Here is a 26,677-nt window from a genome sequence, read left to right on the forward strand (position 1 = left end):
CTAAGTAACCGGAAATATGGGTTACGGAGGCACACCTTGATAACGTTGTACAAGATTTATATGCGCCCCATCATGGAATTCGGCTGCATATTATTCTCGGGTGACCCTGCTTATAAAACGAAACCTCTAGTTGTCTTGGAGCGAGAAGCACTGCGAATGTGTCTGGGACTCCCTAGATTTGTGGCTATCAACGTACTGTGCCAGGAAGCGCACCTGCGTACACTACTTTGTCGATTTCGAATTTTGACCGTACAAGCATTTTTAAAATTTTATAGCTTACCGGCAAGAAGATCTCAATATGCTTTAATCGCAAACCCAGACGCCTTCTTTCTTGCTTGTCGGCCACGGTTTCACACACCTCAGATAATGTTTGTACAAAAAAATCTACAAAGTATAAATGTGAATATTAGAAATGTAATTGAGACTAATGACTCTAATTGTCATGTTATTATTGAGTATGATGATATATTCCCCCAAAACGCCAAATTACAATCTCTCCAATTTTTAAATAACATATTATTAGATTACTTGGAGCATGCAGAAACTAAAAATATAATAGCCGCAGATGCTTCCGTAAATAATCAAAAGCCAGGTGTAGGCATTGCCTCTGTTTCGCTTGACTGGTCCTTTTCAGTGAGACTGCCTGATTTTACTCCAGTTTTCGAAGCGGAGCTCTTGGCGATTATTTTAGCTCTTCGAAAACTTCCATCAAATCAAAACAACGCAGTCATAATGACGGATTCTCTTTCAGTTTGTGCAGCTCTGACAGCTTCAGAGAACTCTCGAATTCTAAGCACATTCAAAACATTAGTACCCCCGCAGTTGAGACTCCTGAGATTACTACGGGTTCCGGGACACTGTGGATTAAGATTAAACGAATTGGCCGATTCCTTAGCACGAGCCGCACTTGATGGGCCATTTTGTCCATACTGCCAGATGTTGTATATATCACGGCAATAAGATATCGAAAATCAGCAATCCCCACTGATACGATAAAAAAAAGTAACTACATGGACAGACTATAACCACCTCATGTTTCCATGGCAACCCCATTGGAGTCAGTCCAGAAAGCTCGAAGTCTTAATCACTAAATTTCGATGTCGTGTCCCCCCCCCCCCCCCCTAAACCTGTATCTACACAGAGCTGGTCAGACAACATCACCCCTCTGCGCATTCTGCGGAGAAATGGAATCACTAGATCATTATTTTTTGTATTGTCGCCGCTAGATATACTTAGAAAAAGGTTACTAGTTATGCCATTTCGGAAAATAGGCCTTAGATTGACGGCGGAAACGGCGCTAAGCTTTGGTGCCTCAGTTTTGGGACATTGCCACAGGGATGCTTTCAATGCCGTTTGCGATTATATTCAGGCAACCAAGCGTATACCTTTGTGATCTTCAATAAAAAAAAAATTGTTTATTCCTCCCCAGGGCAGAGTGAAGTAAACGCAGCTGAGAGGTAATCATAACACCTCCAATCTCAAAATTGCTCAACTTGATTTTTTTTTTCGTTTGCTGTTTTTATGTTGTTTTTATTTTTACATTAGTCTTATTATAATATCAATTCATTACACAGAGTAAAAATGATCACAGAAAAACTGCAATACACTTTCTTGGCCAATCCCCCCTGAGTGGGTATGAGCCAACATCCCAGGGAAACAAAACAAAACAAAATCAGCTTGTAAATCACTCGCGCGAAGAGCTAGCGGATGTCGGCAGGCGATGTAGCTCACGTTTCAAGTGGCGAGGTGCTAGCGGAAATATCGCGCCTCTATCGCGGTAATCTCGCAGCAGCGGGATAGCAGGCCCGCGCTTGCTGGCGGTGGTCGCAGTGAAAACATCGTTGTCTTCAAGTCGGCAGCCAATCTGGGCCAGATTGAGATGATCAGCGATTCGCCAATGGGCTTCGTGTTCAAATTGCTCATCATAGCGTTCTGGGCTCAAGTGACGCCACTCGGAGACGCCTTAGGAGCACCGCAGAGAGTGAGAAAAGCCTTTTTGAATACACTAGACTCGTAGGCATGCGCAGGGCTCCACTTCAGCGAGGGGGGGGGGGGGGGGGGGAGCTCTATAGTTAAGCCTATGTATCGGGAGAGGCACCCTTCCCACCATCCCCCCCCCCCCCCCCCTGCGTACGCATATGAACGGACAAACATTAGCAATTAGGCGGAAGGGGTACCTAAGGCTTATTCATGCGTTTGCCGACGGCAGTAGGCCCGATGGAGGGGCTTTAGGGGTACGGACCTTCGGGTAGATTTACAACACGTAATTGAGTTTTGTTTAGCAAAGTCGATAACTTGCAATAACGCCTACTACTCCCACGTCATAGGGATTCGACTACACTTGAGTTCGTTGAATCCTTCTTAATTATTAGCTGGTGATAACTGTGTAGCCAAGCCGGGCATAGGAAAGGTACCTAGATGCACGCATCTGAGGTTCGCGGTTTTGTTCGCGATGAGTATTTGGTTTTACTTTTTTACTAACTCTCTCTCTCTCTCTCTTTTTCAATGATGATTGATGATTGATTGATATTTGAGGTTTAACGTCCGAAAACCACAATATGATTGAATGTAAGAAACGCCGTAGTGGAGGGCTCAGGAAGTTTCGACCACCTGGGGTTCTTTAACGTGCAAGCAAATGTGAGCACACGGGCCTACAGCATTTGCGCCTCCATCGAAAATGCAGCCGCCGCAGCCGGGATTCGATCCCGCGACTGGCGAGTTAGACCCCTAGTACCTTAGCCACTAGACAGACCACCACGGTGGGGCTGCTTTTTTTATTGAAAGTTCAATTGTCAGTAAACAGTAAACTCAGCTTGCCCATTTCCTCTTGTTGTAAAGGGGGCGAATATGGAATCTTTCGTCCCACAGATACGTTCGGTGTGAAATTCTAGACCATATCGTATATTCCCCCTTTGCAAGCTTTTTTAAAAAAATAAAAAATCAGTTCTTTCACGTCAGCTCAATAAGGGTATTGTAAGACTTTTTTTTTTTTGTTGAAACTCAGCTACTTTTTTTTTTTGAAGTAGGACCACCGTCAGAACAAGGTGTATGGCAGTATTAGTTTTCTTTTATTTATTTTGTGCGGTAGGCTTGGAGAGGCATGCAAGCCGTTGTGCTGCATTTGTTGTGGCACGGAGCATTGGTTTGACGGCATTCGGTCAGTGTACGACCGGTTCGGCCTTGACCGTAGACACTGTGGTGCCCGCACGGCACCCCGCGAAGTGCTGGGGCGCCCCAAATGACCGAGTGCTTCTGCTGACCTAGGACAAAGGAACCAACTTCCACGTCGGCGACAAACGGGCAGGGACGGAACCGTAATTGTGACGGCCCCCTGATTACCTTAAGGTACTTCTGGCCCGCATGAATAAGCCTCTTCCGGGGCCCAGCGTGGCACTATGACCCCTCGCATTGGTTCGGCTCACGAACCCACCGTTTGTCATCACCGAGTGAGTACACAGCGGGATCACCAGTGACTTTCCGTCGCAGATCTCAGAAGCGGGCGGATTTTCGGCGCGCGAAAGACGCACCTCCCACTTCGGGTGGAGCGTCTCGGGTGCCTAGTGGGAAGCGTTGTTCTCACAACGCCAAAAGAACCTGAAATTTACTGTTGTTTTCATTGTTGACTTGCATCACACACTGGATCTGAAGTCAACGAGGATTGAATTTACTTGACGTGTCTAAAGCCTTCAATAAGGCTGGTCATCCGCCTTCATTAATTCTTCAAGTTTACGCAAATGTATTTATTTAGAATTGCTTATTTTTATTTTGCCTTAATCGTTCATTTCTGCTAACAATTTTAATTCATCGACTGAACCAGGGCCCATGTTCACAAAAACTACAACCTAAAACTCAACGACTCAAAACCTAAAATAAAAAAAAAAGTTACTTAGTCGCGGATGACTGCGCTATATGCTAGAAATAACGATGACGATGTCGTCTGTTTTACCCACACACCAAAGTAAACCTTGTAAGGGTAAATATGCGTCCAACTATACTAGAGCAAAAGCCTATAAGAGCATGGTTGTTGTAACATGAGCTTTTTATAGTCCTAAATTACTTTGTGGGACACTCACAAGCAGACATTAATGAGGGACCTTGAGGCATCCCGTGAAATGTTGCGCGACTCGTTTACTCCATATGGAGTCATAATTTAACCACGTGTTACACAATCAAAATCAAACATGGGTTTCCTCTTACTTTCCATTTGTAATGAAATAGCTCGCGCTTATTTATTTCACAAAATTTAACATCATTCATTGTAAACCAGTTCGCACCCTTAAGGTTGCTTTGCGGGTCTACAACTGGTCGTGGGTTCGAATCTCGGCTGCCGCAGCTGCATTTTCGATTTAGACGAAGAAGACGTGGGCCAGTGTGCTCACATTTAGGCGCACGGTAAAGAAGCACAGGTGGTCGAAATTTCCGAAGCCCTCCCCTACAGCATCTCTCATAATCGTATGGTGGTTTTGGGACGTTAAACCATAAATATCAACCAATCAATGCGTGTCTATAGCTAACACCCTACAATATGGTTATATTGGCAAACCAAACACCGATGTCATGGGTGTTTCGAAACACCAAAAACACCTACGATGGGTGCTCTGGTTTGTCAAAACACCCTTTTCGTGGGGCGTTAGTTATAGACGCGCAAAGCACTTTTAAGGGTGTGCACTGGTATACAGTGTAACTACGCTTGTAAGCATTTCAGCCGTTCACCAGTGCATTTGTCTCGGGTAGGATTGGCCACAGACAAATTAATGTCCCCTCGCTAGAACACGCTTACACGCTTGAGTGCTTTTTGCCCTAAATATATGTAACTTGAAATCAAGTCTCCCAGTCTGCCTCTTCCATCAGGATTTATTTTTTTTTTCAAACAGCTTCTGTTGAATACGTATTGAATAGAGCACTCGACTGTCAATTTCATGCCTTTTTTCCCACTGACAGCAAACAGTGCAAACAGCAAATCACGGAAAGTAAAGTAACCTCGTATACAGCAGGAACCAGAGCCCTTGTAATATTTTGTAGCTGTATACATTCAAATACTGTGTTCAATAATGTTATGTGAAACTGTGTCGCCTTGTTTTAAATAAAATTTATCAAACCGAACAATTTTCAACCAAACACCGTGAATACAGCTGAAGATGTACTGAAGCAGATATACCGGTAATCACAACATGGCCTGCGCACCAAAATCATGTAACGATCGGAGCTTAATTCTACCTTTGCAAGAACAATTTACGCAAACGCAACATTTGCGCCTGTTGTTAGACATGAAGCTGTATGTAGTCATAGTCCTCAAGCTTCAGTTATTACAACATGGAGACAGCTATGCACTGATTAATACTACAGACCTTCATCATCGTAAAAAGTGGACAAAAGGTCAGTTTTCAGACGAAACAAATCTGTCGAGCAGTCAGTGTATAGTGTCGGTAATCTCGTAAAAGATCGGGCTGCGTGCAGATAACTTTAGGGACAAAAAGAAAAAAAAATGACTTTTGGCTGTTCTAAAGTTTCGTTGTTTTGGAGTTCTCTCGTCGGTGTTGATTATTCGAAAACAACCCGAAAAATATTCGGTTTTTTGAATATTTTCGAATATGTACTACTCTATTCGAGTATCGAATCATGCTCTTTGATTCGTTTTTCGAAAGCTTCGAAATATTCGCACACCCCTAGAAAATAGCAGAGAGAAGTGTTCAAATAGCACGTTGACTTGGGCAAGTTGCTGCATATACTCCGGCGAATGCAGCGCGATGAAGATTAAGACAACAAAAAACATAGCAGCTCAGACGAGCGCCATTCGGTGCATCTCTGTGTTTTATGTGTCTTCTTGTCTCCGCATAGGTGGCGCTGCCTTCGTCAAAGAGAAGTGATGATGAATTCAATCTTAATTCAGTGGCTACTTGCGGAAACCACGTGGTGACGCTGTATTGTTCTTGCTTTATGAATTGGGTTTTCAACACTGAAAAGTATTGTGCTCTCGAAAGTGGGAAACAGAATGAAACAAGACAATTTATTTTTAGGAAGGCAGTGTAGACAATGGCCTAAGCGAACTGCGAACTAATGTTTACTTTGAAGAATTTAGAAGTTTGTAATAATGCTTCATGTAACAACGCTGGTTTTGCTTTTGTTCCTTCCGCGGAGCGCAAGGTTCAATCTGTACAAGAGCCTTCAGCGTTCGCCATTAGTTGCATTTGAATGACAACTGGCGCATGCACGTAGGTTGGAAGGTCCTTCGTGATCGACTACAAGAACAACCGCTACCTGAAGGATGGCGAGCCGATACAGATTGTGTCTGGGTCCATCCATTCCTTCCGTTCACTCCCTCAGCAATGGGACGACCGCTTGTCAACAATGAGGGCTGCTGGACTCAACGCAATACAAACGTCAGTATGCATTCTTCTTCTTGTACGGTCGTTTTCTGTGGACCATAGCATCTGGGACAACACTGCCCATAAATTTCTTTATCTCCTGCAACTGACAACAAAAATTGCATTTCATTGTGTCACAAAGGCAAAAGGCACTGAGGTGAACAAAAAAAAATTACAGGGGTTCCTGCAGGCACTTGCATAAGATGAAAGGGGGTGCCTATGTGCGCCTTGCTGTATTGGACGCGTTGATAGAAGGTCGCAGATTTGGTCCCTGCCAGCGACAAGTTATCTTTTCGTTCACTTTTCTTTCTTCATGTTTACTTTGCAATTGCTACTAAGGAATCCTAGTTTTAATCATTGTACGTTAGTTCTCATTATATTGTGTCTAACGAAGAAAAAAAAACGAGCCCTTAAATTTCAACCTTTTTCCTGTATAAGAAGACACACGCACCGAAAGTCTCACGTAACTTGTATAGGTTTTTTTACATCGCGGTCAGTTAGAAAAAATTCACAGCATATCCACGGAATGAATAATGATAAGTGAGGCGAAGCGCTGGAGCGTTTTATCACTAAACCATCTGCGAATATCGCCCACTTCATCATCAAAGACGTAACAAACACTGTATATATTTATAAAATAATTTATTATTCGTAAGTGGTAGCTATACGTCGCTTACGTTCCCCTTTCATTATAATGGCATTATGGTCGGCGAAATGGTGGATCGGTGATGGGGCGTAGTGGAATGTTAGCAAGGACGAAGTAGGGGTGGTTTGCCAAAGTAAGATTATAGACGGTTACATACAAAAAAAAGGATGGACACAGTGGGACAATCTATGGTTCTTTAACGCACACCTGGGTACATGTACACAACCATCTTGCATTTCATATTGGCTACTTCTCAACAGTATTTGCTTTACTGGTCGGTGAAGTGGTGGATCGGTGATGGGCCGTAGTGGGATGTTAGCAAGGACGAAGTAGGGGTGGTTTGCCAAAGTAAGATTATAGACGGTCACATACAAAAAAAAGGATGGACACAGTGGGACAATCTATGGTTCTTTAACGCACACCTGGGTACATGTACACAACCATCTTGCATTTCATATTGGCTACTTCTCAACAGTATTTGCTTTATTGGTCGGTGAAGTGGTGGATCGGGGATGGGCCGTAGTGGGATGTTAGCAAGGACGAAGTAGGGGTGGTTTGCCAAAGTGGTACTATGGACGGTCACATACAAACAAAGGATGGACACAGTGGCAAAATCGATGGTCCTTTAAAGCACACCTGGATACATGTAGACAACTATCTTGCACTTCATATTGACTACTTCTCAACACTATTTGGTTTATGGTCGGTGAAGAGGTGGATCGAGGATAGGGCGTAGTGGGATGTTTGCAAGAACGAAGTCGTGGGCAGTTGGCAAAAGTGCAACTATAAGTGGTCCCGTACATACATACAAGGGATTTACAGACCCACGCCTTTAGGAGCTTCGCCCCTAAAAAGCATACAATAAAAACAAACGCGTTTTTTTAGGGGCGAAGCTGCTAAAGCCGCGGGTCTGTCCCTCCTAGCTCGTACGTGACCGCCTAGTTCGATGACTCACTCAGTAGGTCTGGACGGATGGATGGACAGAAAAACCACCAGACAGACGGACGGATGTACGGACAGAGTAACGGACTGACATACCGACGGACATATTCATGGTTTACCAATAAAACCCTCCAAAGCTTCGCCCCACTCATTATCAGTCACTCCGTGGATATACTGTGATTTTTATATGTTTTGTAGCAGGTATTCTTTCGAGGTAGCTTTTAATAAAAATATGGCACTGTTTTGGCGCGACAGACCCATTAGTTTAAAAAAAAACTTTCATTTAAAGACGAGTTCGCTTGGCAACGGGCCTTAGAACCAGTCGTTCGAACCGTCATGATTCTGCATATCCTTCTGTTATTAAGCAGAAATTAGTTTGTGCTCTGATATTAAAACAACTGCATACAAGAAGATTCAAAAGAAAAAAAACGAAACATCTGGTTCGCATATTTTACGCCTGAAAAATAGCGCTAACCTTAGTTCTTCTATTTAAATTTTTGTCCGTAATTGTCTATTAACTTTACTGCCAGTTTATTCCAACGGTCCGCAAACGTTCTTCTCAAATCAGTTTGTGGAAGCCGAGGAACTGTGACATGGACATTGGTGTAAGCACGCATATGCGTTCGTTGCAATTTTCATTGTTTGCTGAAATAGCTGAACACAGTTCTGTGTAAGCGTCATTTGCTGCACCATCAGTGCCACTCTTTACAGAAAAAAAAAAGCTTTAATATTTGTTGACACCACATGGAACAGGGAAGCTAAGTTCGAGTATATATAGCCGAAGCTTGCCGATTCTTGAAATGGATAGTCCAAGTAAACAGTGGATGATCTAAGTAAACATTCACTCACAATCATACACATCGCTCACACTATAGTTACCACAATGCCACTTCCGAACATTCTGTCAGTGAGTGGAATTGTTTAGATCCATCGGTTACTAACGCGAATTCAATTTCATACTTTTTCTCAAAAATAGAAAGTAGCCTATTAACACGGGAGCGTTCCCAGCCCCTGATTCATTTTATCACTATTTGAAGCGTATCATTTTATGACTATTGGAAGCATATCAGCGGCCAAGTGTACAGTGTTTACTGGTTTGTAGTGACTTGTCCACGTAGCCCTTTATTTCATGTACACTTTTGGTTACATTTGTGTATTACGCACATATTTCTTTACTACTCGCATATTCGTATATTTATGTGTATACTTCAATATAACATTTTCGAAAGTAATTTGGATATTAATTCATAATTATATTTTAGAAACCTATATTGTATACATTTTTGAGCACTACATTCAATTCGCGATTTTTTTATGGGTAGGGGGGGGGGGGGGGTCTCGTTTGGCAAGCTTCTTATGCTCGCGCCTTGTCTGGCGGCGGTGTGCAAAATTCCATGAGCTCCATGATGGCGGGCGCACGGCGTGTTTCTCTCCCATTGGCCGCATTCCCCAGCAAAACCAACGAGTCTCGCCTCACGCACCCGCCTACCGCGAGAGGGCGTATTCACTGTGGATTCTGGTGGCGGCAGAGACCACGGCAGATAGCAGAGCGCACGGCATTTCAGCGTACGCATGATTTTTTTTTGCAATAATGAGCAAGACTCGCCGCCAAAATCTTCTGGCTGCTCTGAAGGCAAGCATTTTTTCTGTTGCTGCATTTATTTTGATCCAATTTACGAAGAAAGCCTGGAAACTGCTAAATTTTCCTGATAGAGAACATTGCAAGGAGATTTCAATTCATCTGTGGCAGCATTACTTTTTTTTTCATTACGGTCCGTTTTGGCTCGGTGCTAAATACCTCTTTTTGAGAAATATAGACTCACTCTAGCATTCCTCTCTTCTAGAGACGTGTATGGGTGAAAACTGGGCAAATTATTGTTGCTTGATAATACTGCCCTCCTGTGACACATCGTTTTACTATTTCATCGTGCACGGATACAAGAGGTGGTCAACCGAAGCCCAGTTACACTCTAAATAACTGAGTGCCCTGGACATGTCACTGAAGTAAGGTGATAAGTAATTTTGCACGAATATTGCCAAAGTCTTCGATTAGCCGACCTATATTTACTCCCTATGTCTTTCACAGTGAAAGTGCCTGAGTTGTCGCAGTCTCCTTTTTTGTCACATGTGTATAGATTATGCTTTGGTAGCATACTGGCAATATCAGTATGGTGTTCATTTATTGCACTCTTGACTGCATACAAATCAAAGGGACATTCACACATGCAGCAGAAGTGTGTCTTTCTGGAGAAACTGAGTATTCGTTGAGGTAGACTACTGAACAAAAAAAAAGTGCGAATTCTCACTGCTATATAGGGCATGATGTATCATACTAGGTTCACTAGGTTCACCAAACTTTGAAAGTGTGTTGCATTCTTTTTCAACAAGCAAGGAATTTTGATGTTCGTTCTTACACCACTTAACGTATCCACTGAACAGCGCGACCAAACATAAGTGACCAAAAACGCGCCTGTAACCAGCCTGTGGTCGTCGCGGCGACGTATACTTCAGTCTATAGACATACGGCGACCGCCTTCATCCTACTCTCTTTCCGGCTTTTGCCTCGCGGGCGAGTGTGAATCGTTGTGCACAGTGAGAACGCGGCTTTTGCAACAGCGCGGATTACATCAACGCATCTGCAAGAATTCTTAAAGCAGCGTTACAATGAAAACGAGCATAGTTCCATAAAAGGAAAGAAAAAGGCATTTAATCGAGTGTAACCCATGGGCGTAGAAAGCGGCACTCTTCTCACTTCAATTGCGGATCACGCTGTCATCGTTTTTATTTTTTGTCTTCGCTGTTGTCCCCCACACTATACAGCCCACAAACTTCGAAGTATAGCAAGTTTTTTTCATATGTAGATCTCTTGAGGCATATCGCACTTATGAGTGCTTTAATATGGGAAGCGCAAATTCATAGAAAAAAAAAACTGCCCACTTCAGAAAATATATTGGCTACGCCCCAGTACTGACTTTGCCTCTCGTACACCTTCACCAGACATTTACAATTCAGCGCGAGGTTACATAAAGGCGCAAAATTACTTTTTTTCTCTCGTCACATGCACCGTGGTGCGGAAAAAAAAGAGCGGGGTACGCCCAGCTCTGGAAACACGCTCTCCGTGCGATTAGAATGGCTGGATAGAAATAAGCCGCACATCCACCATCTCGGAGGCCATGACGATTCTCAAGTGATTTTAGAAATGCTTACCAGTAGGCGCGCCGCCACTCAAGGCGTTGGCTCTCCAATGATTAGAGCAATACTCGCTAGATGACGCGCCGCCGCTCAAGGCATCCTCTTCGGTGATTTCAAGAATGCTGTCTAGATGGTCCGCCACCGCTGAAGGCTGCGTACACCACTCTCGACATGTGCGCCTTCTTTCTCTTCGCCGGGAGCTCTGGCTCGCTGTCAAGACCCTGCAGTGGCAGCCCAGGATATCATATAACAACGTTGTCGCTTCTATATAGGAGGGCGCGAGATGTATTCGGATGATTCGCGGATTACCCGATCATCTTTAAGCAAGCTCTTCTAATATCCTTCACTTGGGAGATATGGTGGTGATTTTTTATGTACCTGCATATCCAATATGTAAGCTTACCTGCTATGGCCTCGAAAAGAGTGGTAGTATTAAAATCAATAGTAAATAATACACGAGAAATCCCGATAAAAAACATATACATTAAAAATCCGAGATATAACGTGTACTTAGATCCATCGTGTATTGCGTCTGATGCAGCTACGTGGAGTGGAGCAGCCACGAACCTGAGGAGGGAGTGTTCAACTTTCAAGGACAACAGGACATCGTCCGCTTCCTGAGGCTGGCGCAGAAGCATGACCTGCTCGTCCTGCTCAGGCCTGGACCTTACATTGATTCAGAGAGAGATATGGTGCGCGTGTTCGTGGTCACCTTTATTTTGATATCCTCGTTTTGTGAACGAAGATGTGTTATACACAAGAAGGGTAGAATGGCTGGCGGGAGAGAAATATTTTAACAGGCGCAACACTGCTATGCTGAAGCAAGTTTGTTTTTTGCTTTTTCATGTAAGTCACATAGCGGCCAGATACCAAAATCACTAAATGTACAGTGAGCGTCCGTAGCGACTTAGCTTTAGCAGGTCAGTGGTGCGTCATTTGTGTGAGGGGTGATCTTCATTTGTGTAACTGACTGGAGTCCCAGAGAAGGTGAGCGGGTGAGGGAGACACATAAATTCAGGTGGGCAGACTAGATCAGGAAGTTTGCGGATATTAAATGGCAGCAGCAAGCACAGGATATAATTGACTGGCGGAAGGTGTGAGATGCCTTTGTCCTGCAGTGGGCGTAGTCAGGCTGATTGGGATGATGATGATAATGATGATGATGATGATGATGATGATGATGATGAATCAGAAACCAACGTGTCACCTTTCAGCTTTACAAAGTTACAGCTTTACAGCTCTATAGCACGGACATAACCCACAGGCTGAAATTGAATGCGCTCAACGTACATGCTTTTTGCATATGCCGGTTGAGATGCAACAAGATACACTAGTGAGGAACAAAGCTAGCCAGGTCGTTCAGATAAAAAGTCATTAAATCTTAAGTTTTACTGATCGATCCTTAAAAACAAAATGAAAGAATACTTTACTTCTCAGAGATCATTGGTTTTTTTTGTTTTCTGATTAGTACGTGTTTCTTCTCGTATTTATCATCTCTATGTTAACCTGTCAGTCAAGCTCGGACTTTAACAATAAGACACTGCAGTAGATGCGTACTGGAGGTCTGCATTCGCCTCAACCATGACATGCAAGTTTCACACCGAGACGAATAAGAAGACGGCACTAACAGGCATCGATGATGTGACGGGAATTAGTGAAGCAGTGAAGACGGAATTCGTTTTAAAGCTACACTCAAGGACCGCTTTTCCAGTCGTTGCTTGCGCTGCACACAGAATAGGGCCTTACTTTACATTATATTGCCACCAGCACGTAGTGGGTTGACAGAAAGAACGGCTCTCAATCTGGAGGAAAAAAAAAGATCGCGTGCTTCTTTGCTCGAGAGCCAGCCACGACTGACGCATCGTCCTATTGCTAGCTACCTGGAGGTTTAATAAATCCTCAGTACTTGTGACTCATCGTGACAAACTGGTGGAAGTGCTGGGTAGTTTCACGGATGCTGCAGAGCCCCCCAGGAAGCCGCGATACGAGTCCATTGCCAGTCAATACTCCCGTGCATCGGACCAGCCGCCTAATCAGGGGATTGCCTCCGGAAGCCGACGATACTGCTCCCACCACGTCGACAAACATGACCAGTGCTTCGGTGCAAACCTCGGCAACCGGCACGGGAAGCACGACGTCGAACCGCTACACGTTGGAAAGCCCACGCGCACCGGCGACGTTCCATGGCTCTGAGCACGAGGACGTTGAGGACTGGTGGGCGGATTTCGAGCGCGTAGCCACCTTGAATCAGTGAGACGACGCGGCGAAACTGGGTCGTGTCTACTTCTATCTCGAAGACGGGGCACGCACGTGATATTAAAATCGAGAGGAGCAGCTGACGACGTGGCCCGAATTCTCTCGTAGACTTCTGCAGACCTATGCCAGTGCTGATCGCCAAGAACGAGCTGAACGAGCTATTCTGGCCCGCGTCCAGCTGCCAAACGAAACTGTGACCACGTTCGTCGAAGACATGACGCGCCTCTTCCGACGGGCCGATTCAAGAATGACGGAGGACAAGAATTTGCGTCACTTGATGCGCGGTGTCAAGGACCAGCTTTTTGCCGGCCTCGTGCGAAGTCCTCCGAAGACGGTCGCGGAGTTCTTGTCCGAGGCCGTGACAATGGAAAAAATGCTGCAGCAGCGATCCAACCAAAACGACAGGCAAGTCAGTGGCATGTCTACTGCCGACATTTTCACCACCACTAGAACCAACAACGACTGTCTACGTGAACTCATCCGTGATATAGTACGTGAAGAGTTACAAAAGGCTGGTGTAACACCTCATCCTACAGTTAACTCTATTGCAACTGTGATCAAGGATGAGCTGCAACAGGCCATCCGGGACACCTTGCCTCATGATACAGCTGTGCCAGCTCCTGTTGAATACCGCCGTGAGACAACTTACGCGGAAGCTTTGAAACGCCCTGCTGCATCGCCGCCATTATTCGTCCATCCTGTTACTGCTGTTTCACTACAGTCAGCGCAGCACATACCGTACTACGAAGGCACGTACACGCCACCACCGTTGGCCTTTGTCCCTGGTGCTTCTGTCGCCCATCGTTCAGTGCAACCAGTTCAGTACATCGACGATCAGCGCACGTCTCCTCGAAAGTCTGATGTTTGGCGCACACCTGATCGCCGGCCTCTGTGCTTTCACTGTGGAGAAGCTGATCACTTGTACCGCCAGTGCCCATATCGCCGTCTTGGGCTTCGCGGCTTCTCTGCGTACTCACCGCCACCCCGTTACGGCCAGAGACCGCGCGACATCGAAAACTACCTCTCCCAGCAGCATGCACCACCATCTGCCGGGCGCCAGTCCCGCTCGCCATCACCGAGGCTATTTTCATCAACGCCCCAGCGGTATTCTACCACACGGTCTCCCAGCCCCCGCCGGGAAAACTAGCCCAAGCGACCTCTGGGGGCGGGGTCGCTGAATGTCGAAGCGCTGAAGACCTCCTATTGACGCAGAACTGTACAGAAACCGGTCCGACATCACATACTGCTGCAAAGGATGGCCGACTTTCACTCGACATAGCAGTGACAATTGATGGTTGTGCAGTTAATGCGTTAGTGGACACCGGCGCAGACTATTTCATACTGAGCGGGAAACTGACAACGCAGCTGAAGAAAGTCATCACGCCGTGGCATAACTCGCAGATTCGGACAGCTGGTGGCCATGTCGTTACTCCACTGGGTGCCTGCACAACTAGAGTACAGATTCAAGGGTACACATTCGTAGCAAGCTGCCTTGTTCTACGCGAATGTTCCCGTGACATCTTTCTGGGAGTTGACTTTCTACAAGAAAATGGAGCTATCATTGATCTGCAAGAGCGCCGCGTGACGTTCTCAGCCCAGCGAACAATTTACGTGCAGGATGGTGGAAGGCGTGTCGACGTACTCCGTATTTCTGAACAGAGTGTGACGCTTCCTCCACGAACAAGTGTTCTAGTCGACGTAACATGCTGTGGTTTGGGCGATGGCGATGTGGTGGCTGAGACAAATTTAGAACACCTCCTGCAGCAAAGCATTTGTGTAGCTAGAAGTGTAATACACCTTCGTGATGGCCGATCTCAATTGCTCGTAACCAACTTTAGCGACGAGCATCGACATCTTTTCCGTGGCTCTTCGATAGCGTTTGCCCACGAAGTAGCAAACGTCACCAACTGTCTCACATCGGAAATAGTGGATACCGCCGACACGTCAATGAGTGATATTGACATCAGTCCTGATCTGTCCACCGTTAACCAGACTGCGCTACGAGCGTTCTTGTTCGAGTTCAGCTCTTGCTTCGCAACTTGCTCAAAGATCCGCCAGACGTCCGTCACTCAACACAGGATCATCACGTACGAGGACGCACGTCCGATACACCAGAACCCCTACCGCGTGTCGGCCAAAGAACGTGAAGCGATAGGTACGCAAATCCCCAAGATGCTTGACGATGGCGTTATTGAACCATCTAACAGCCCGTGGTCATCTCCAGTCGTACTTGTCAAAAAGAAGGACGGGTCGCTACGCTTCTGCGTCGACTACCGAAAGCTTAACAACGTGACGAAAAAGGATGTGTATCCGCTGCCACGTATCGACGATTCGCTGAATAGACTTCGTCGTGCCCATTATTTCACTTTTCTCGATCTCAAAAGCGGGTATTGGCAAATCGAGATAGATCAGCTAGACCGTGAGAAAACAGCCTTTGTGACTCCAGACGGCCTATACCCATTTCGAGTGCTCCCTTTTGGCTTGTGTTCAGCCCCGGCAACTTTCCAGCGAATGATGGACACTGTCCTCACAGGGCTCAAGTGGCAGACTTGTCTTGTCTACCTTGATGATGTGGTGGTCTTCTCTACCACGTTCGAGCAGCACCTTCACCGCCTGCGCAGCGTGCTGGAGGCTATCCGATCGGCGGACCTCACACTAAAGCCACAGAAGTGCCACTTCGGCTATAAAGAACTAAAATTTCTTGGACATGTAGTTAGCGCCGAAGGAATCCGTCCCGATCCAGACAAGCTTGCCGCTGTTGCCGAATTACCAGCTCCTGTCGATAAGAAAGCCGTCCGGCGCTTCCTTGGTTTGTGCGCCTACTATCGCCGATTCATTCATGGCTTTTCACAGATAGCAGAACCTCTGACTCGTCTCACAAGGGACGACACGCCGTTTGTCTGGGAAAACGAGCAACAAGCAGCTTTTGATGAGCTGCGACAGCGCATGCAATCAGCGCCCGTTCTCGCTCATTTCGACGATAATGCTGACACGGAGGTCCATACCGACGCTAGTAACATTGGGCTCGGTTCAGTGCTCGTTCAGCGTCAAGAGGACATCGAAAGAGTGATAGCCTACGCCAGCCGCTCTCTATCCCGTGCCGAGGCGAATTATTCCACTACGGAGAAAGAGTGCCTCGCAGTCGTGTGGGCAATCACCAAGTTCCGCCCGTACCTTTATGGTCGTCCCTTCAAGATAGTGACGGACCATCACGCGCTCTGTTGGTTGGCAAGCCTGCGCGACCCTTCAGGTCGGCTAGCACGGTGTAGCTTGCGGTTGCAGGAATTTGATGTCCCCATCGTCCATAAGTCCGGCCGTAAGCATGAAGACGCTGACACACTGTCACGCGCACCCCTTCATGTCGTCAGTCAGTAAGCAGCGGAAGACGAAGGCTTTCTGGGCGACGTTAGTGCATCAGACTTGAGCAAACGACAGCGAGATGATGCAGAGATTCGTCCAATCATTGATCATTTAGAGGGCCAGGGCGCAATCATACCACGTCATTTATCTCGCTCGTTGACGTCGTTCTGCCTGCGAGACGGTGTGCTGTACAAGAAGAACGCTCGTTAGAACAATCGTGCTTACCTCCTGGTGGTTCCTCGAGACATGCGAGACGACGTCCTCTTCGCTTGCCATGACGAACCCACATCCGGTGATCTGGGCTACTCAAAGACACTTGCCAGAGTGAGCGAGAGGTACTATTGGCCAGGACTTTCAGCAAGCGTAAAGAAGTACGTCAAGAGCGGTCGGGAATGTCAGCGCCGAAAGCAACCATCTGTTAAGCCAGCTGGTTTGCTTCAGCCCATTGATGCACCCTGCACGCCGTTCGACCAAGTCGGCATAAACATTCTCGGGCCATTTCCTATGTCTGCGGACAGCAACAAATGGGTGATCGTCGCGACCGACTATTTGACACGCTACGCTGAAACCCAGGCGATCCCACGAGACACGGCTTCTGAGGTAGCACAATTTTTCATGCGCCACATCGTGTTACGACACGGTGCTCCTTCCAGTGTAATAACGGACAGAGGGACGGCATTCGCGGCGCAGCTTACGGACGAAGTTTTCAAACTGAGCAACACCAGACACCGAAGGACAACTGCGTACCACCCGCAAACCAACGGACTTACCGAACGACTGAGTAAGACCATCGCAGACATGATCTCAATGTACATCGACGTACAGCACAAAACATGGGACCGTATCTTACCTTACGTGACCTTCGCGTATAATACCGCCGTGCAAGAGACAACGCGACTCACGCCATTTCGGCTTCTCTACGGCCGCGAAGTGCAGACCATGCTAGACTCAATGCTACCGTGTCAGGACGAAGAAGAGTTGGCAACTGACGCTGAAGAATTCGCAGAGCGTGCTGAGGAAGCCCGGCAGCTCGCGCGACTGCACATCGGCCAGCAACAGCAGGCAGACGCACGACGCTATAATACCCGCCACAGAGAAGTGTTTTACAGCCCCGGAGATCAAGTTTGGGTGTGGACGCCCGTCCGCCGCCGTGGCCTTAGTGAAAAGTTGCTGAGCCGGTACTTTGGCTCATATAAAGTGTTACGCCGCGTCAGTGACGTGAACTACGAAGTGGTTCCGGACTCAACACCCCATGCACGGAGCAGGACACGGCTGAGGCCGGACGTCGTTCATGTGTTGCGCATAAAACCAAGTATTGCGCGTTGTTCGTAACTTTTCCTTTACCGTACAGCGTTCTTTGTGTTTTTTGTTTATTTTGTGAACTTACTTTCTCGTTCATTGACGTTTCCTATATTGGCACGCTCTTCAATTTTTACTTTCACTTCATCCGAATTTCCAATTTTTTTCACGTGCCTATGTAGTAGCATCGCGGTGCTGCTATGCACTTTCCTTTCCTCTTTTTGGTACTTCTTTTTTTTTCTTTTCGGAAGGGGGGATAATGCCACCAGCACGTAGTGGGTTGACAGCAAGAGCGGCTCTCAATCTGGAGGAAAAAAGAAGATCGCTTGCTTCTTTGCTCGAGAGCCAGCCACGACTGACGCATCGTCCTAGTGCTAGCTACCTGGTGGTTTAATAAGTCCCACAGTACTTGTGACTCATCGTGACAATATACTGTAGGCATTCTCGGAATGTGCATGGCTGGTCGTTATACGCGTTCTCCATCGAGCTTGTTATCAAGAATGCAGTGGGGTCTATTTCTCAGCAACGCATGCGCGGAACTTTGACAAGTTCAAGCGCTGGCCAACTGGACATATCTTTTATCAAGGTCATGAAAATCCTTGTCCTTTCTTGAACATCATGTATTTCTGAGTTCTTTCAGATATTTGCTGTGGAACTCTTTATTATCAATCTCTTTAGTGCTTTTTTGATAAACTAAGGCATTTGTGGAAATCTGGTATAAATAGCAGTGAACTGGGGAACGACTTAATATGTCAACAGTCTATTTATGTGTATGCAGATTTTTGCTTGTTGATCGTCCTCGTCGTTATCATCATGATCATCATCGTAATGCTATCTTATGTTTATTGCGACTGAAGGCTTCTCCCAATAACCTCAAAATTACGCTGCCCTCCATGAGGTGATTTCATTTTATGCCCGAAAGCTTTTCAACACGTCAGCTGCCCCTCCGTTATCCGTGATGACCGCGCTTTACACCTTTTTATATCCACTCCATCACTCTAACTGACCATCGGTTATCTTTGTCCCTTTTATGACGTCATCATACCCGTGTTCATCCCCCCTCACTCTTTATGTCAACTAGAATATTGGTTCTGTTTTATCTTTGATCGATTTTGCTGTCTTCTTCTCTCTTGAACTCATCTTTCGTTTCATCCCACGCTGTGTGATTCTTTCCTTCTTTTCGAATTCGTTTTTTGTAATAGAGAGCTTGGCTAGTTTCTAAGTGCCCATTCCAAGAGACATGGAAACAAAAAGGAAATGAAGACAGGGCCGACTAACAAAGGTGGAAAAGGACAGAAGGCACAAAACCTTATCTGCGCAAGCCCATGCAATAGAAAAACCTTTCAATCCTGCCCCCGTGGGAGTTTAAGAGATTTGTGGTGTCTTGACTTCTTTCTCGCGTCCATGTTTGCACACCCTGTTTTTTAGAATGAATCTTTTGTTATTCTTTATGTTGTGACCCAATGCGTTAGAAGTGGCAAAATGCAGTGTTCATACACTTTCCGCTACTGTAAATCATTGATTGATTGACTGATATGTGGTGTTTAACGTCCCAAAACCACCATATGATTATGAGAGACGCCGTAGTGGAGGGCTCCGGAAATTTGGACCTCCTCGGGTTCGTTAACGCGCACCCAAATCCGAGCACACGGGCCTACAAAATTTCCGCCTCCATCGCAAATGCAGCCGCCGCCGCCGGGATCATATCCCGCCACCTGCGGGTCAACAGCCGAGTACCTTAGCCACTAGACCACCGTGACGGGGCGCTCCTGTAAATCATATCAATTGCCAGTCAGACCTCAAGAATGTTTACCGTTAGGCACACCTACCCGTCCTTATTCTGCGGGGATTTTGTACCTAGAAGTTCTTGGAATTTCATTAAGACCAATGTGCGTCTGGTCTCCATATACTTGTCTCTGCGCCCTGCTGCGGAGGTCTAGTGGTTGGCGCTTGACTTCTTACCCGAAGGTCGCAGGATCAAATCCCGGCTGCATTTCGACGGAGGCGAACATTCTGTAGGCCCATGTGTTCAGATTTGGGTGCACGTTAAAGAACCCATAGTGGTCGAAATTTCCGGAGCCCTCAACTACGGCGTCGCTCATAGTCATTTTGGGACGCTCAACCCAACATACTATGATCACTTGTCTCTGCTGCACGTTTTTCTTTTATTCTTGTTTCAGGGGGGCCTGCCTTACTGGTTGCTGTCGGCGAACCGTTCAATAGGCCTCCGAACCAGTGACCCACGTAAGATAAAAATATCTTAAATGTAGGTGAAGCGAATCCTCGCTTGGTACGTTAATGAACAAACCCATTCCATGTTCACGTAGAACATATTATTATGTGTCACTTTTGCGTTATAAATAATACGTGTGAACTAATTAAACTAGCAGACAATCAAGCCAAGGAAAGCACAGGCGATATTACAGGCTGTTTTCTAAATGTAGCGTAGTGACTATGACAAATTTAAATGCATTAAAATGGGGAATCAAATACCCTTGCAGATGGTGGGACCCACAGCCTTCGATTGCCCAAGAACACAAGCGAACCTTTCAAACATTCATCAAACTAATTGATTTGTGTGCATTCAAGGACTGGAACTTTCACATAGTCCTCGAGGATAGCTTGGTGGGCTAGTTCGCAAGCATATTAGAAAGGTTTACAGCGCACAGAGGTGGTCTTAAAATCTAGAAAAAAAAATAAAAACAGAACCCAGCGCCGAACTGGCTGATAGTTTAATGAAAGGGGCAACACATGTACAGGGTGTTTCAAGCAATGTGTTTATCACGAAAATGTTGCGAAAAAGTCGCGGAAATTTCAATCACGAAAATGTCAATTATCACGAAAATGTCATGTGTTAAATGTGTTATCACGAAAAGTCAACCACGAAAATGTTACCGCGGCTCGCTGCCTCCACAATTACTGTTTCTTTTGTAGTGACATGCATCTCAAGACGATCTTATTACGAAGTTAAGGTAATTAATTTTATAATTAGTGAACTTACGTGTTTATGCCTAAATAAGAGAATTGAAGCATTTCATGCGAAGAATCCATTGCAGCTTCGAGGCGTCGAAAATTCGGCCTGTAGTAATAATTACGAAGTAATTAAACTTGGTCAGATTCAACGGGGAAATCGAAACTGAAGTACCTATAAGTGCAACAAGCAGACGACCAGAATGACGTCACTGTTCAAGACAACAATTACAGAGGTGTAGTTCTTTCGCATTAGTTGACGTGTGTGCGACGTGCGTAATATAACTGCAAGCGGAGCATGCACGCCTACACAAAAAAATTGCCCGCAGCTTCCCTCGGGGGAACACTGAGGAGGATGCGGAGCATATAATTGGTTAACGGGGTGTTAAAGTGCGACTTACTTGGGTCGATGGCTAAATTGGTTAACGTGGTTGTGAAATGGGGTGTTAAATTGCGACTTACTTGGGTCGATGGCTAAATTGGTTAACGTGGTTGTAGGAGGGGGTGTTAAATGAGTGAACACGTACACACGTATGCGAAAGGGCGGCGCTGGTCGAAGGGACGTCGATCATTGTGTTTGTGGATTCGTTGGAATTCTTTTCACCGCGACCTTGGACGTCGACGCGCCGTACAAACCAACCGACGAGCGGCAACTGAGCGAGCGAGCGCCGACCTTGAGTATATATACAGCGCGACGGCGCATGCACTGTCAGCTGTCGAATGTTCGAGAAGGGGGAGAAGCGCAACGGCGCATGCGCGCGCGTCAGCTGCCGATGTTCTCGAAGCGCGACGGCGCATGCACGCGCGTCAGCTGCCGATGTTCTCGAAGCGTGACGGCGCATGCGCGCTACATTACACAGCTAGCGAATGTTCGTGAAGAGGAGAAGCGCACGCGGTGTGTAGAGGAGGAAGGGTGCACAGATGGAGGAGGAGTGAAGCGCGCGCGGTGTGCAGAGGAGGAAGGGATGCACAGATGGTGGAAGAAGGAGGAGGAGGCTTGCGGACGGCGCCGCACTACAAGCCTCGAGTATTAGATGCTCCGCATCTAAAAAGTTGGTTTATATATCAACGCTCACTCATTTAAGACGTCTCAAAAGAATATGTGAGCTGAGTTCTTGAGCGTTCTGGTTCAGATTTCACGGATGATTTTGGTTGAAATTCATCGCGTCTCAATTATCTCAAGCAGCCTCTTTTTTGAAGTCTCAAAGTTAGAAAGGATTACTTGCCTGAAGGACTTCAGTTGTACTTGGCATAACCACATAAATCTGCTAACTAAACGTTTGTTAATTTGACTCGCCGAGGTACTGTCCAAGGTGTTGTCTTTAGCCATTTGAAGATGCCTGCGCCTGCAAAAGAAGTAATTATGGACGAATCACACAAAAATCGCACTTTCTTGATTTACGATGACTTTGCACACATTTCTTGAAACATCCAGTGTAAGCTGAATCAGTGAGAGACTTTACATTCCATACAAAAAAAAAGATAAACGACACTCATCATTGTGTGATGGCTGCATCGAGATACTCAATTTCTTTTTTTTTAAGGATGTCACGCAAGGTGTGCTTACGCAATCATTTTTATCACGATCGATTTCGTAAGCTTCGCAAGATTCGTTGCCGGGCTAGTTAATTCTTGAGCATCAGTGTCCTTTATCGGTGCAGTGAGGAACGCGCGTTATTTTGTATTGAAGATTTCGAATGTTTCGATCACTTCTCATGTCAGCTTGTCTTTGACTCCCCATATCTCCAAACTCTCTCCGAGGATCAGCCCACACACGCCACTTCCATAGCGTAATGACAGGTGTTTTTCCAGCGAGACTGTCATATCGGGTTACCTGTCATTGGCCACCTGCCAAAAGGGGATAATCTGAACACTTAAAAACGGCGTTCTTGAAAACGGAGCTTGTCTCGACATTTGTGATGACATGTAGCATTGTTTCCTGCAGTAGGTGGAGTAGGGAAGATAGTGAAATAATAAAAAAAGCTCAGCTATTCGTGGAGGGGGGAGACGGTAAGAGCCCTGGAAGAGAATGTTGGTTATATATATATATATATATATATATATATATATATATATATATATATATATATATATATATATATATATATATGTGTGTGTGTGTGTGTGTGTGTGTGTGTGTGTGTGTGTATTTGGCAAAATTGTCGCAGCTATTTTTTGTCTGAGGACATCATTGTTGTGACATGTCAGGAAATCTTCTCCTTGCTCCTGGAGGTGTGATACAGTTAGTGCAATGTTCTAAAAAAGCAATACGCAACGAAAGGTTATACAAACGAGCTGTTTTTTCGAGACCTAGATGCGCCTAAAACATGCCAGAAGATATGCGTAGAAAAGCACCATGTGAACACTCACGCGAGCTACTATCGCCTGCAGGTGTCCTTGTTATTTCGGTCGCGCTGTTAGTGAAGATGCGTCCAAGCAAGAAAGTAAAGTGAGCGCGGCACTGCACTGATTGTTAGCGGTAAATGTTAATTTCTGTGATGCTCATGTAATAGGAAAAAGCCTTACCCGGCGCCTGTCATGAACTCCGAAGTCATAGATATGCGCGCACAGCACAGAAGCCTAACGGCTAAACTACACTATATTACTTAAGTTATAACAGTGACTTACAAAAGGAACGAGCATCAACTTATGGGTAATTATGATGAAACATGTTGCTTATTTAAAAGATGTGCACTTATGGAGCTTGTTGATCAGCTCTACCAGCCAAACAGAATTAGTTGGCATATTTAATCTTACGAGACACATCGCTTGTCTGACATCGACGTGTTTATATAAAGCAAATATTCATTGTTGACAGGTTACATCGATTATGTGCATCGATACTTTTCTAAGCTTCTACCACTCATTCATCCTCTACTGTACGCCAACGGAGGACCTGTCATTGCTGTTCAGGTGAGTATACTGAGACATTGTGCAGTTACTTGTGTGCACATCCTGTTTATGTAATAAAATGCACTTGTGGCCAGAGGGTTTGGGGATGTTAACAAAGCACCTCGGCGTTCAAATCGCTCAACGAGATACCTGGAAACTGGTGATGACGATGAATGCATGAGAGTGAAAACAAGTAGGAAAGGTCATCACATTAGTGCTCAGCAGAATACATTTTTGTGAGTAATATGAAATTTGGTGACATATTGAAAATAACCAAGCCAAGTGTTCCTGGTATGTGTTTCTTACCTTCACGATTACTTTATAGGGGATGGTATGGAAGATATCATACTTTACTGGTGCCCTTTGAAAACACTGTGTTGAAAGGCAGAATGAAGGCTTCTTAAAGCAAACTAAAGAAGCTGGCTGTTTGAGGGAATGTAAGAACGGGCAAAGTACGAGAGGACGTGGGCCTGTTCCACGCATCTTTTCTGTTTGTTGCGCCTAATTTGTTTTTTTGCTATAAAACTAACATCACATTTTATTTTCTGAAACTCACATCTATATGCATATATGTAATGCTTCATGTCGCTACTGCTTGTCCTTTATGGATATGGAGTATTATCTTTTGCAACTTACATTTTTATCCCATTTTCTTCATACGATTACCAGGTGGAAAACGAATACGGTAGTTATGCAGCGTGTGATTACGTATACACTGCCTATCTACGTGACATTATGCGCCACTACTTGGGTGATGACGTTATCTTCTACACGACGGATGGCGACAGTGACAAATACATGAAATGTGGGAAACTTGATGGCGCCTATACGACGGTGGATTTCGGCACAGGTACATTAAATAGAGATTGAATGTCGTAACTGTTCAGAGAGCGAGCTAAACTAAAATATAAAGGGCTCTCATTTCTGTCAATGACAGAAATGACAGTCCTTTATATATATATATATATATATATATATATATATATATATATATATATATATATATATATATATATATATATATATATATATATATATATATATATATATATAGTGCGGCGATGGCGTAGTGGTTAGAGCATTTGCCTCCCATGCAAAAGGTCAGTACCCAACCGAGTTAAAAACTATCCGCGTGGTGATGGAACTGCATAAAGAGGCCTGGGGTGCGGCCTTACCAGTGACCATTACCGGTAACGCACTCCCTCACCAGAGAAGGATTGACCACCCTGGTGCAGTATGTGGCCACTACCTCCTACATGCATACGTCAATTAACTCACGGCCCTCAGTCCCCAGCAGCTGCGAAGCAACTGACCACGGCGGAGGTCAGATCTGCAACGCAGCAGAGGGTGCTAAGAATCTCTGGATCCGGACAGGCCGCCATTGGAACTTGAACTTGGCAACGTTTAACGCTAGAACCTTATCTAGTGAGGGAAGTCTGGCTGTACTATCCGAGGAGCTAGAGGGCGTTAAATTGGATATAATAGGGCTCAGTGAGGTTAGGAGGACAAGTTAGGAGTACAGTGCTACAGAATGGGCACGTCCTTTGCTATTGGGGCTTGGCTGACAGAAGAGAACTGGGAGTGGGGTTCCTTATTCACAGAAACATAGCTGGCAACATAGAGGAATACTATATCATTAATGAAAGAGTGGTAGGTATCGTAATTAAACTGAATAAGAGATAGAAGATGAAGGTGGTACAGGCTTACGCGTCTATATCCAGCCATGATGATGCTTCAGTTGAAAGCTTCTATAAAGATGTGGAATCGGCAATGAGTAAGGTAAAAACACAGTATACTATACTTATGGGAGACTTTAATGCCAAGGTAGGGAAGCAGGCTGGATACCAGGCAGTAGGAGATTATGGCATCGGTACTAGTTACGCCAGAGGAGAGCTACTACTACAATTCGCAGAACGCAATAATTTATGGATTTTGAATACCTTCTACCGAAAACGAGGAAACCGCAAGTGGACATGGAGAAGCCTTAATGGCGAAAAATAAGAACGAAATAGACTTTACAATGAGTGCACACCCAGGCGTCATGCAGGACGTGGAAGTGGTTGGCAAGGTATGATGCAGTAACTATAGAATGGTACGGTCTCGAATTCGCCTAGAGTTGAAGAAGGAACGACAGAAACTGATACGCAAGAAGCCAATCAATGAGCTAGCACTGAGAGGGAAAGTACATGAAGGAATTCAGAGTCTCGCTTCGAACAGGTACTCGGCTCTTAGTGAGGAAACCAACCTTAGCGTAGATACAATGAATGATGATCTGACTAGTATCATTACGGAGTGTGCAGTAGAAGTTGGAGGCAGGGTAGGTAGACAGGACACTGGCAAGCTTACCCAGGAAACGAAGAATCTCATTAACAAGCGTCAAATCATGAAAGTCTCAAGTACAACAGACAAAATAGAACTGACAGAGCTTTCGAAGTTGATTAATAGGCCTAAGGTATCCGATGTAAGAAGGTGTAACATGGAGAGAATTGAACGCGCTCTAAAAAACCGAGGAAGCGTCAAAGCAGTGAAGAGGAAACTTGGAACAGGCAAAAATTAGATGTATGCACTAAGGGACAAAGAAGACAAAATAACTACCGATATGGATAGGATAGGTAAAATAGCGGAGGAGTTTTACAGAGGTCTGTACAGTACCCTGGACAACCATGACCTTACTACTATAAGAACTAGCAGTAACCCAGATGACGCCCCATCAGTAATGATAGAAGAAGTAAGAAAAGCTTTGGAGAGCTTACAA

General features: G+C 45.4%; 1 protein-coding gene and 1 long non-coding RNA gene across 3 annotated transcripts in view; one reads left to right on the forward strand and one right to left on the reverse strand.

Moving 5' to 3' along the window:
* The first annotated feature begins 1,712 nt into the window (after positions 1-1,712).
* Positions 1,713-26,677, forward strand: part of LOC142782165 (beta-galactosidase-like) — a 49,344-nt gene continuing 24,379 nt past the window's right edge. Inside the window, exons 1-6 of one of the 2 annotated variants that reach the window (XM_075882240.1) lie at positions 1,713-1,981; positions 6,217-6,380; positions 11,687-11,837; positions 20,241-20,304; positions 23,849-23,943; positions 24,592-24,772. In XM_075882240.1, coding sequence (XP_075738355.1) covers positions 1,880-1,981; positions 6,217-6,380; positions 11,687-11,837; positions 20,241-20,304; positions 23,849-23,943; positions 24,592-24,772 — 757 coding nt within the window. In that variant the 5' untranslated portion in view covers positions 1,713-1,879. The remainder of the gene's footprint in view (positions 1,982-6,216; positions 6,381-11,686; positions 11,838-20,240; positions 20,305-23,848; positions 23,944-24,591; positions 24,773-26,677) is intronic. The other variant, XM_075882239.1, reaches the window with a different exon arrangement.
* The window catches only part of LOC142782190 (uncharacterized), a 32,540-nt gene continuing 28,118 nt past the window's right edge, over positions 22,256-26,677 (reverse strand). The window contains exon 3 of the long non-coding RNA XR_012888397.1: positions 22,256-22,376. This is a non-coding gene — a long non-coding RNA (uncharacterized LOC142782190). The remainder of the gene's footprint in view (positions 22,377-26,677) is intronic.

This window comes from Rhipicephalus microplus, chromosome 2, assembly GCF_043290135.1.
Source record: "Rhipicephalus microplus isolate Deutch F79 chromosome 2, USDA_Rmic, whole genome shotgun sequence".
Classification (NCBI taxonomy): Eukaryota; Metazoa; Arthropoda; class Arachnida; order Ixodida; family Ixodidae; genus Rhipicephalus; species Rhipicephalus microplus.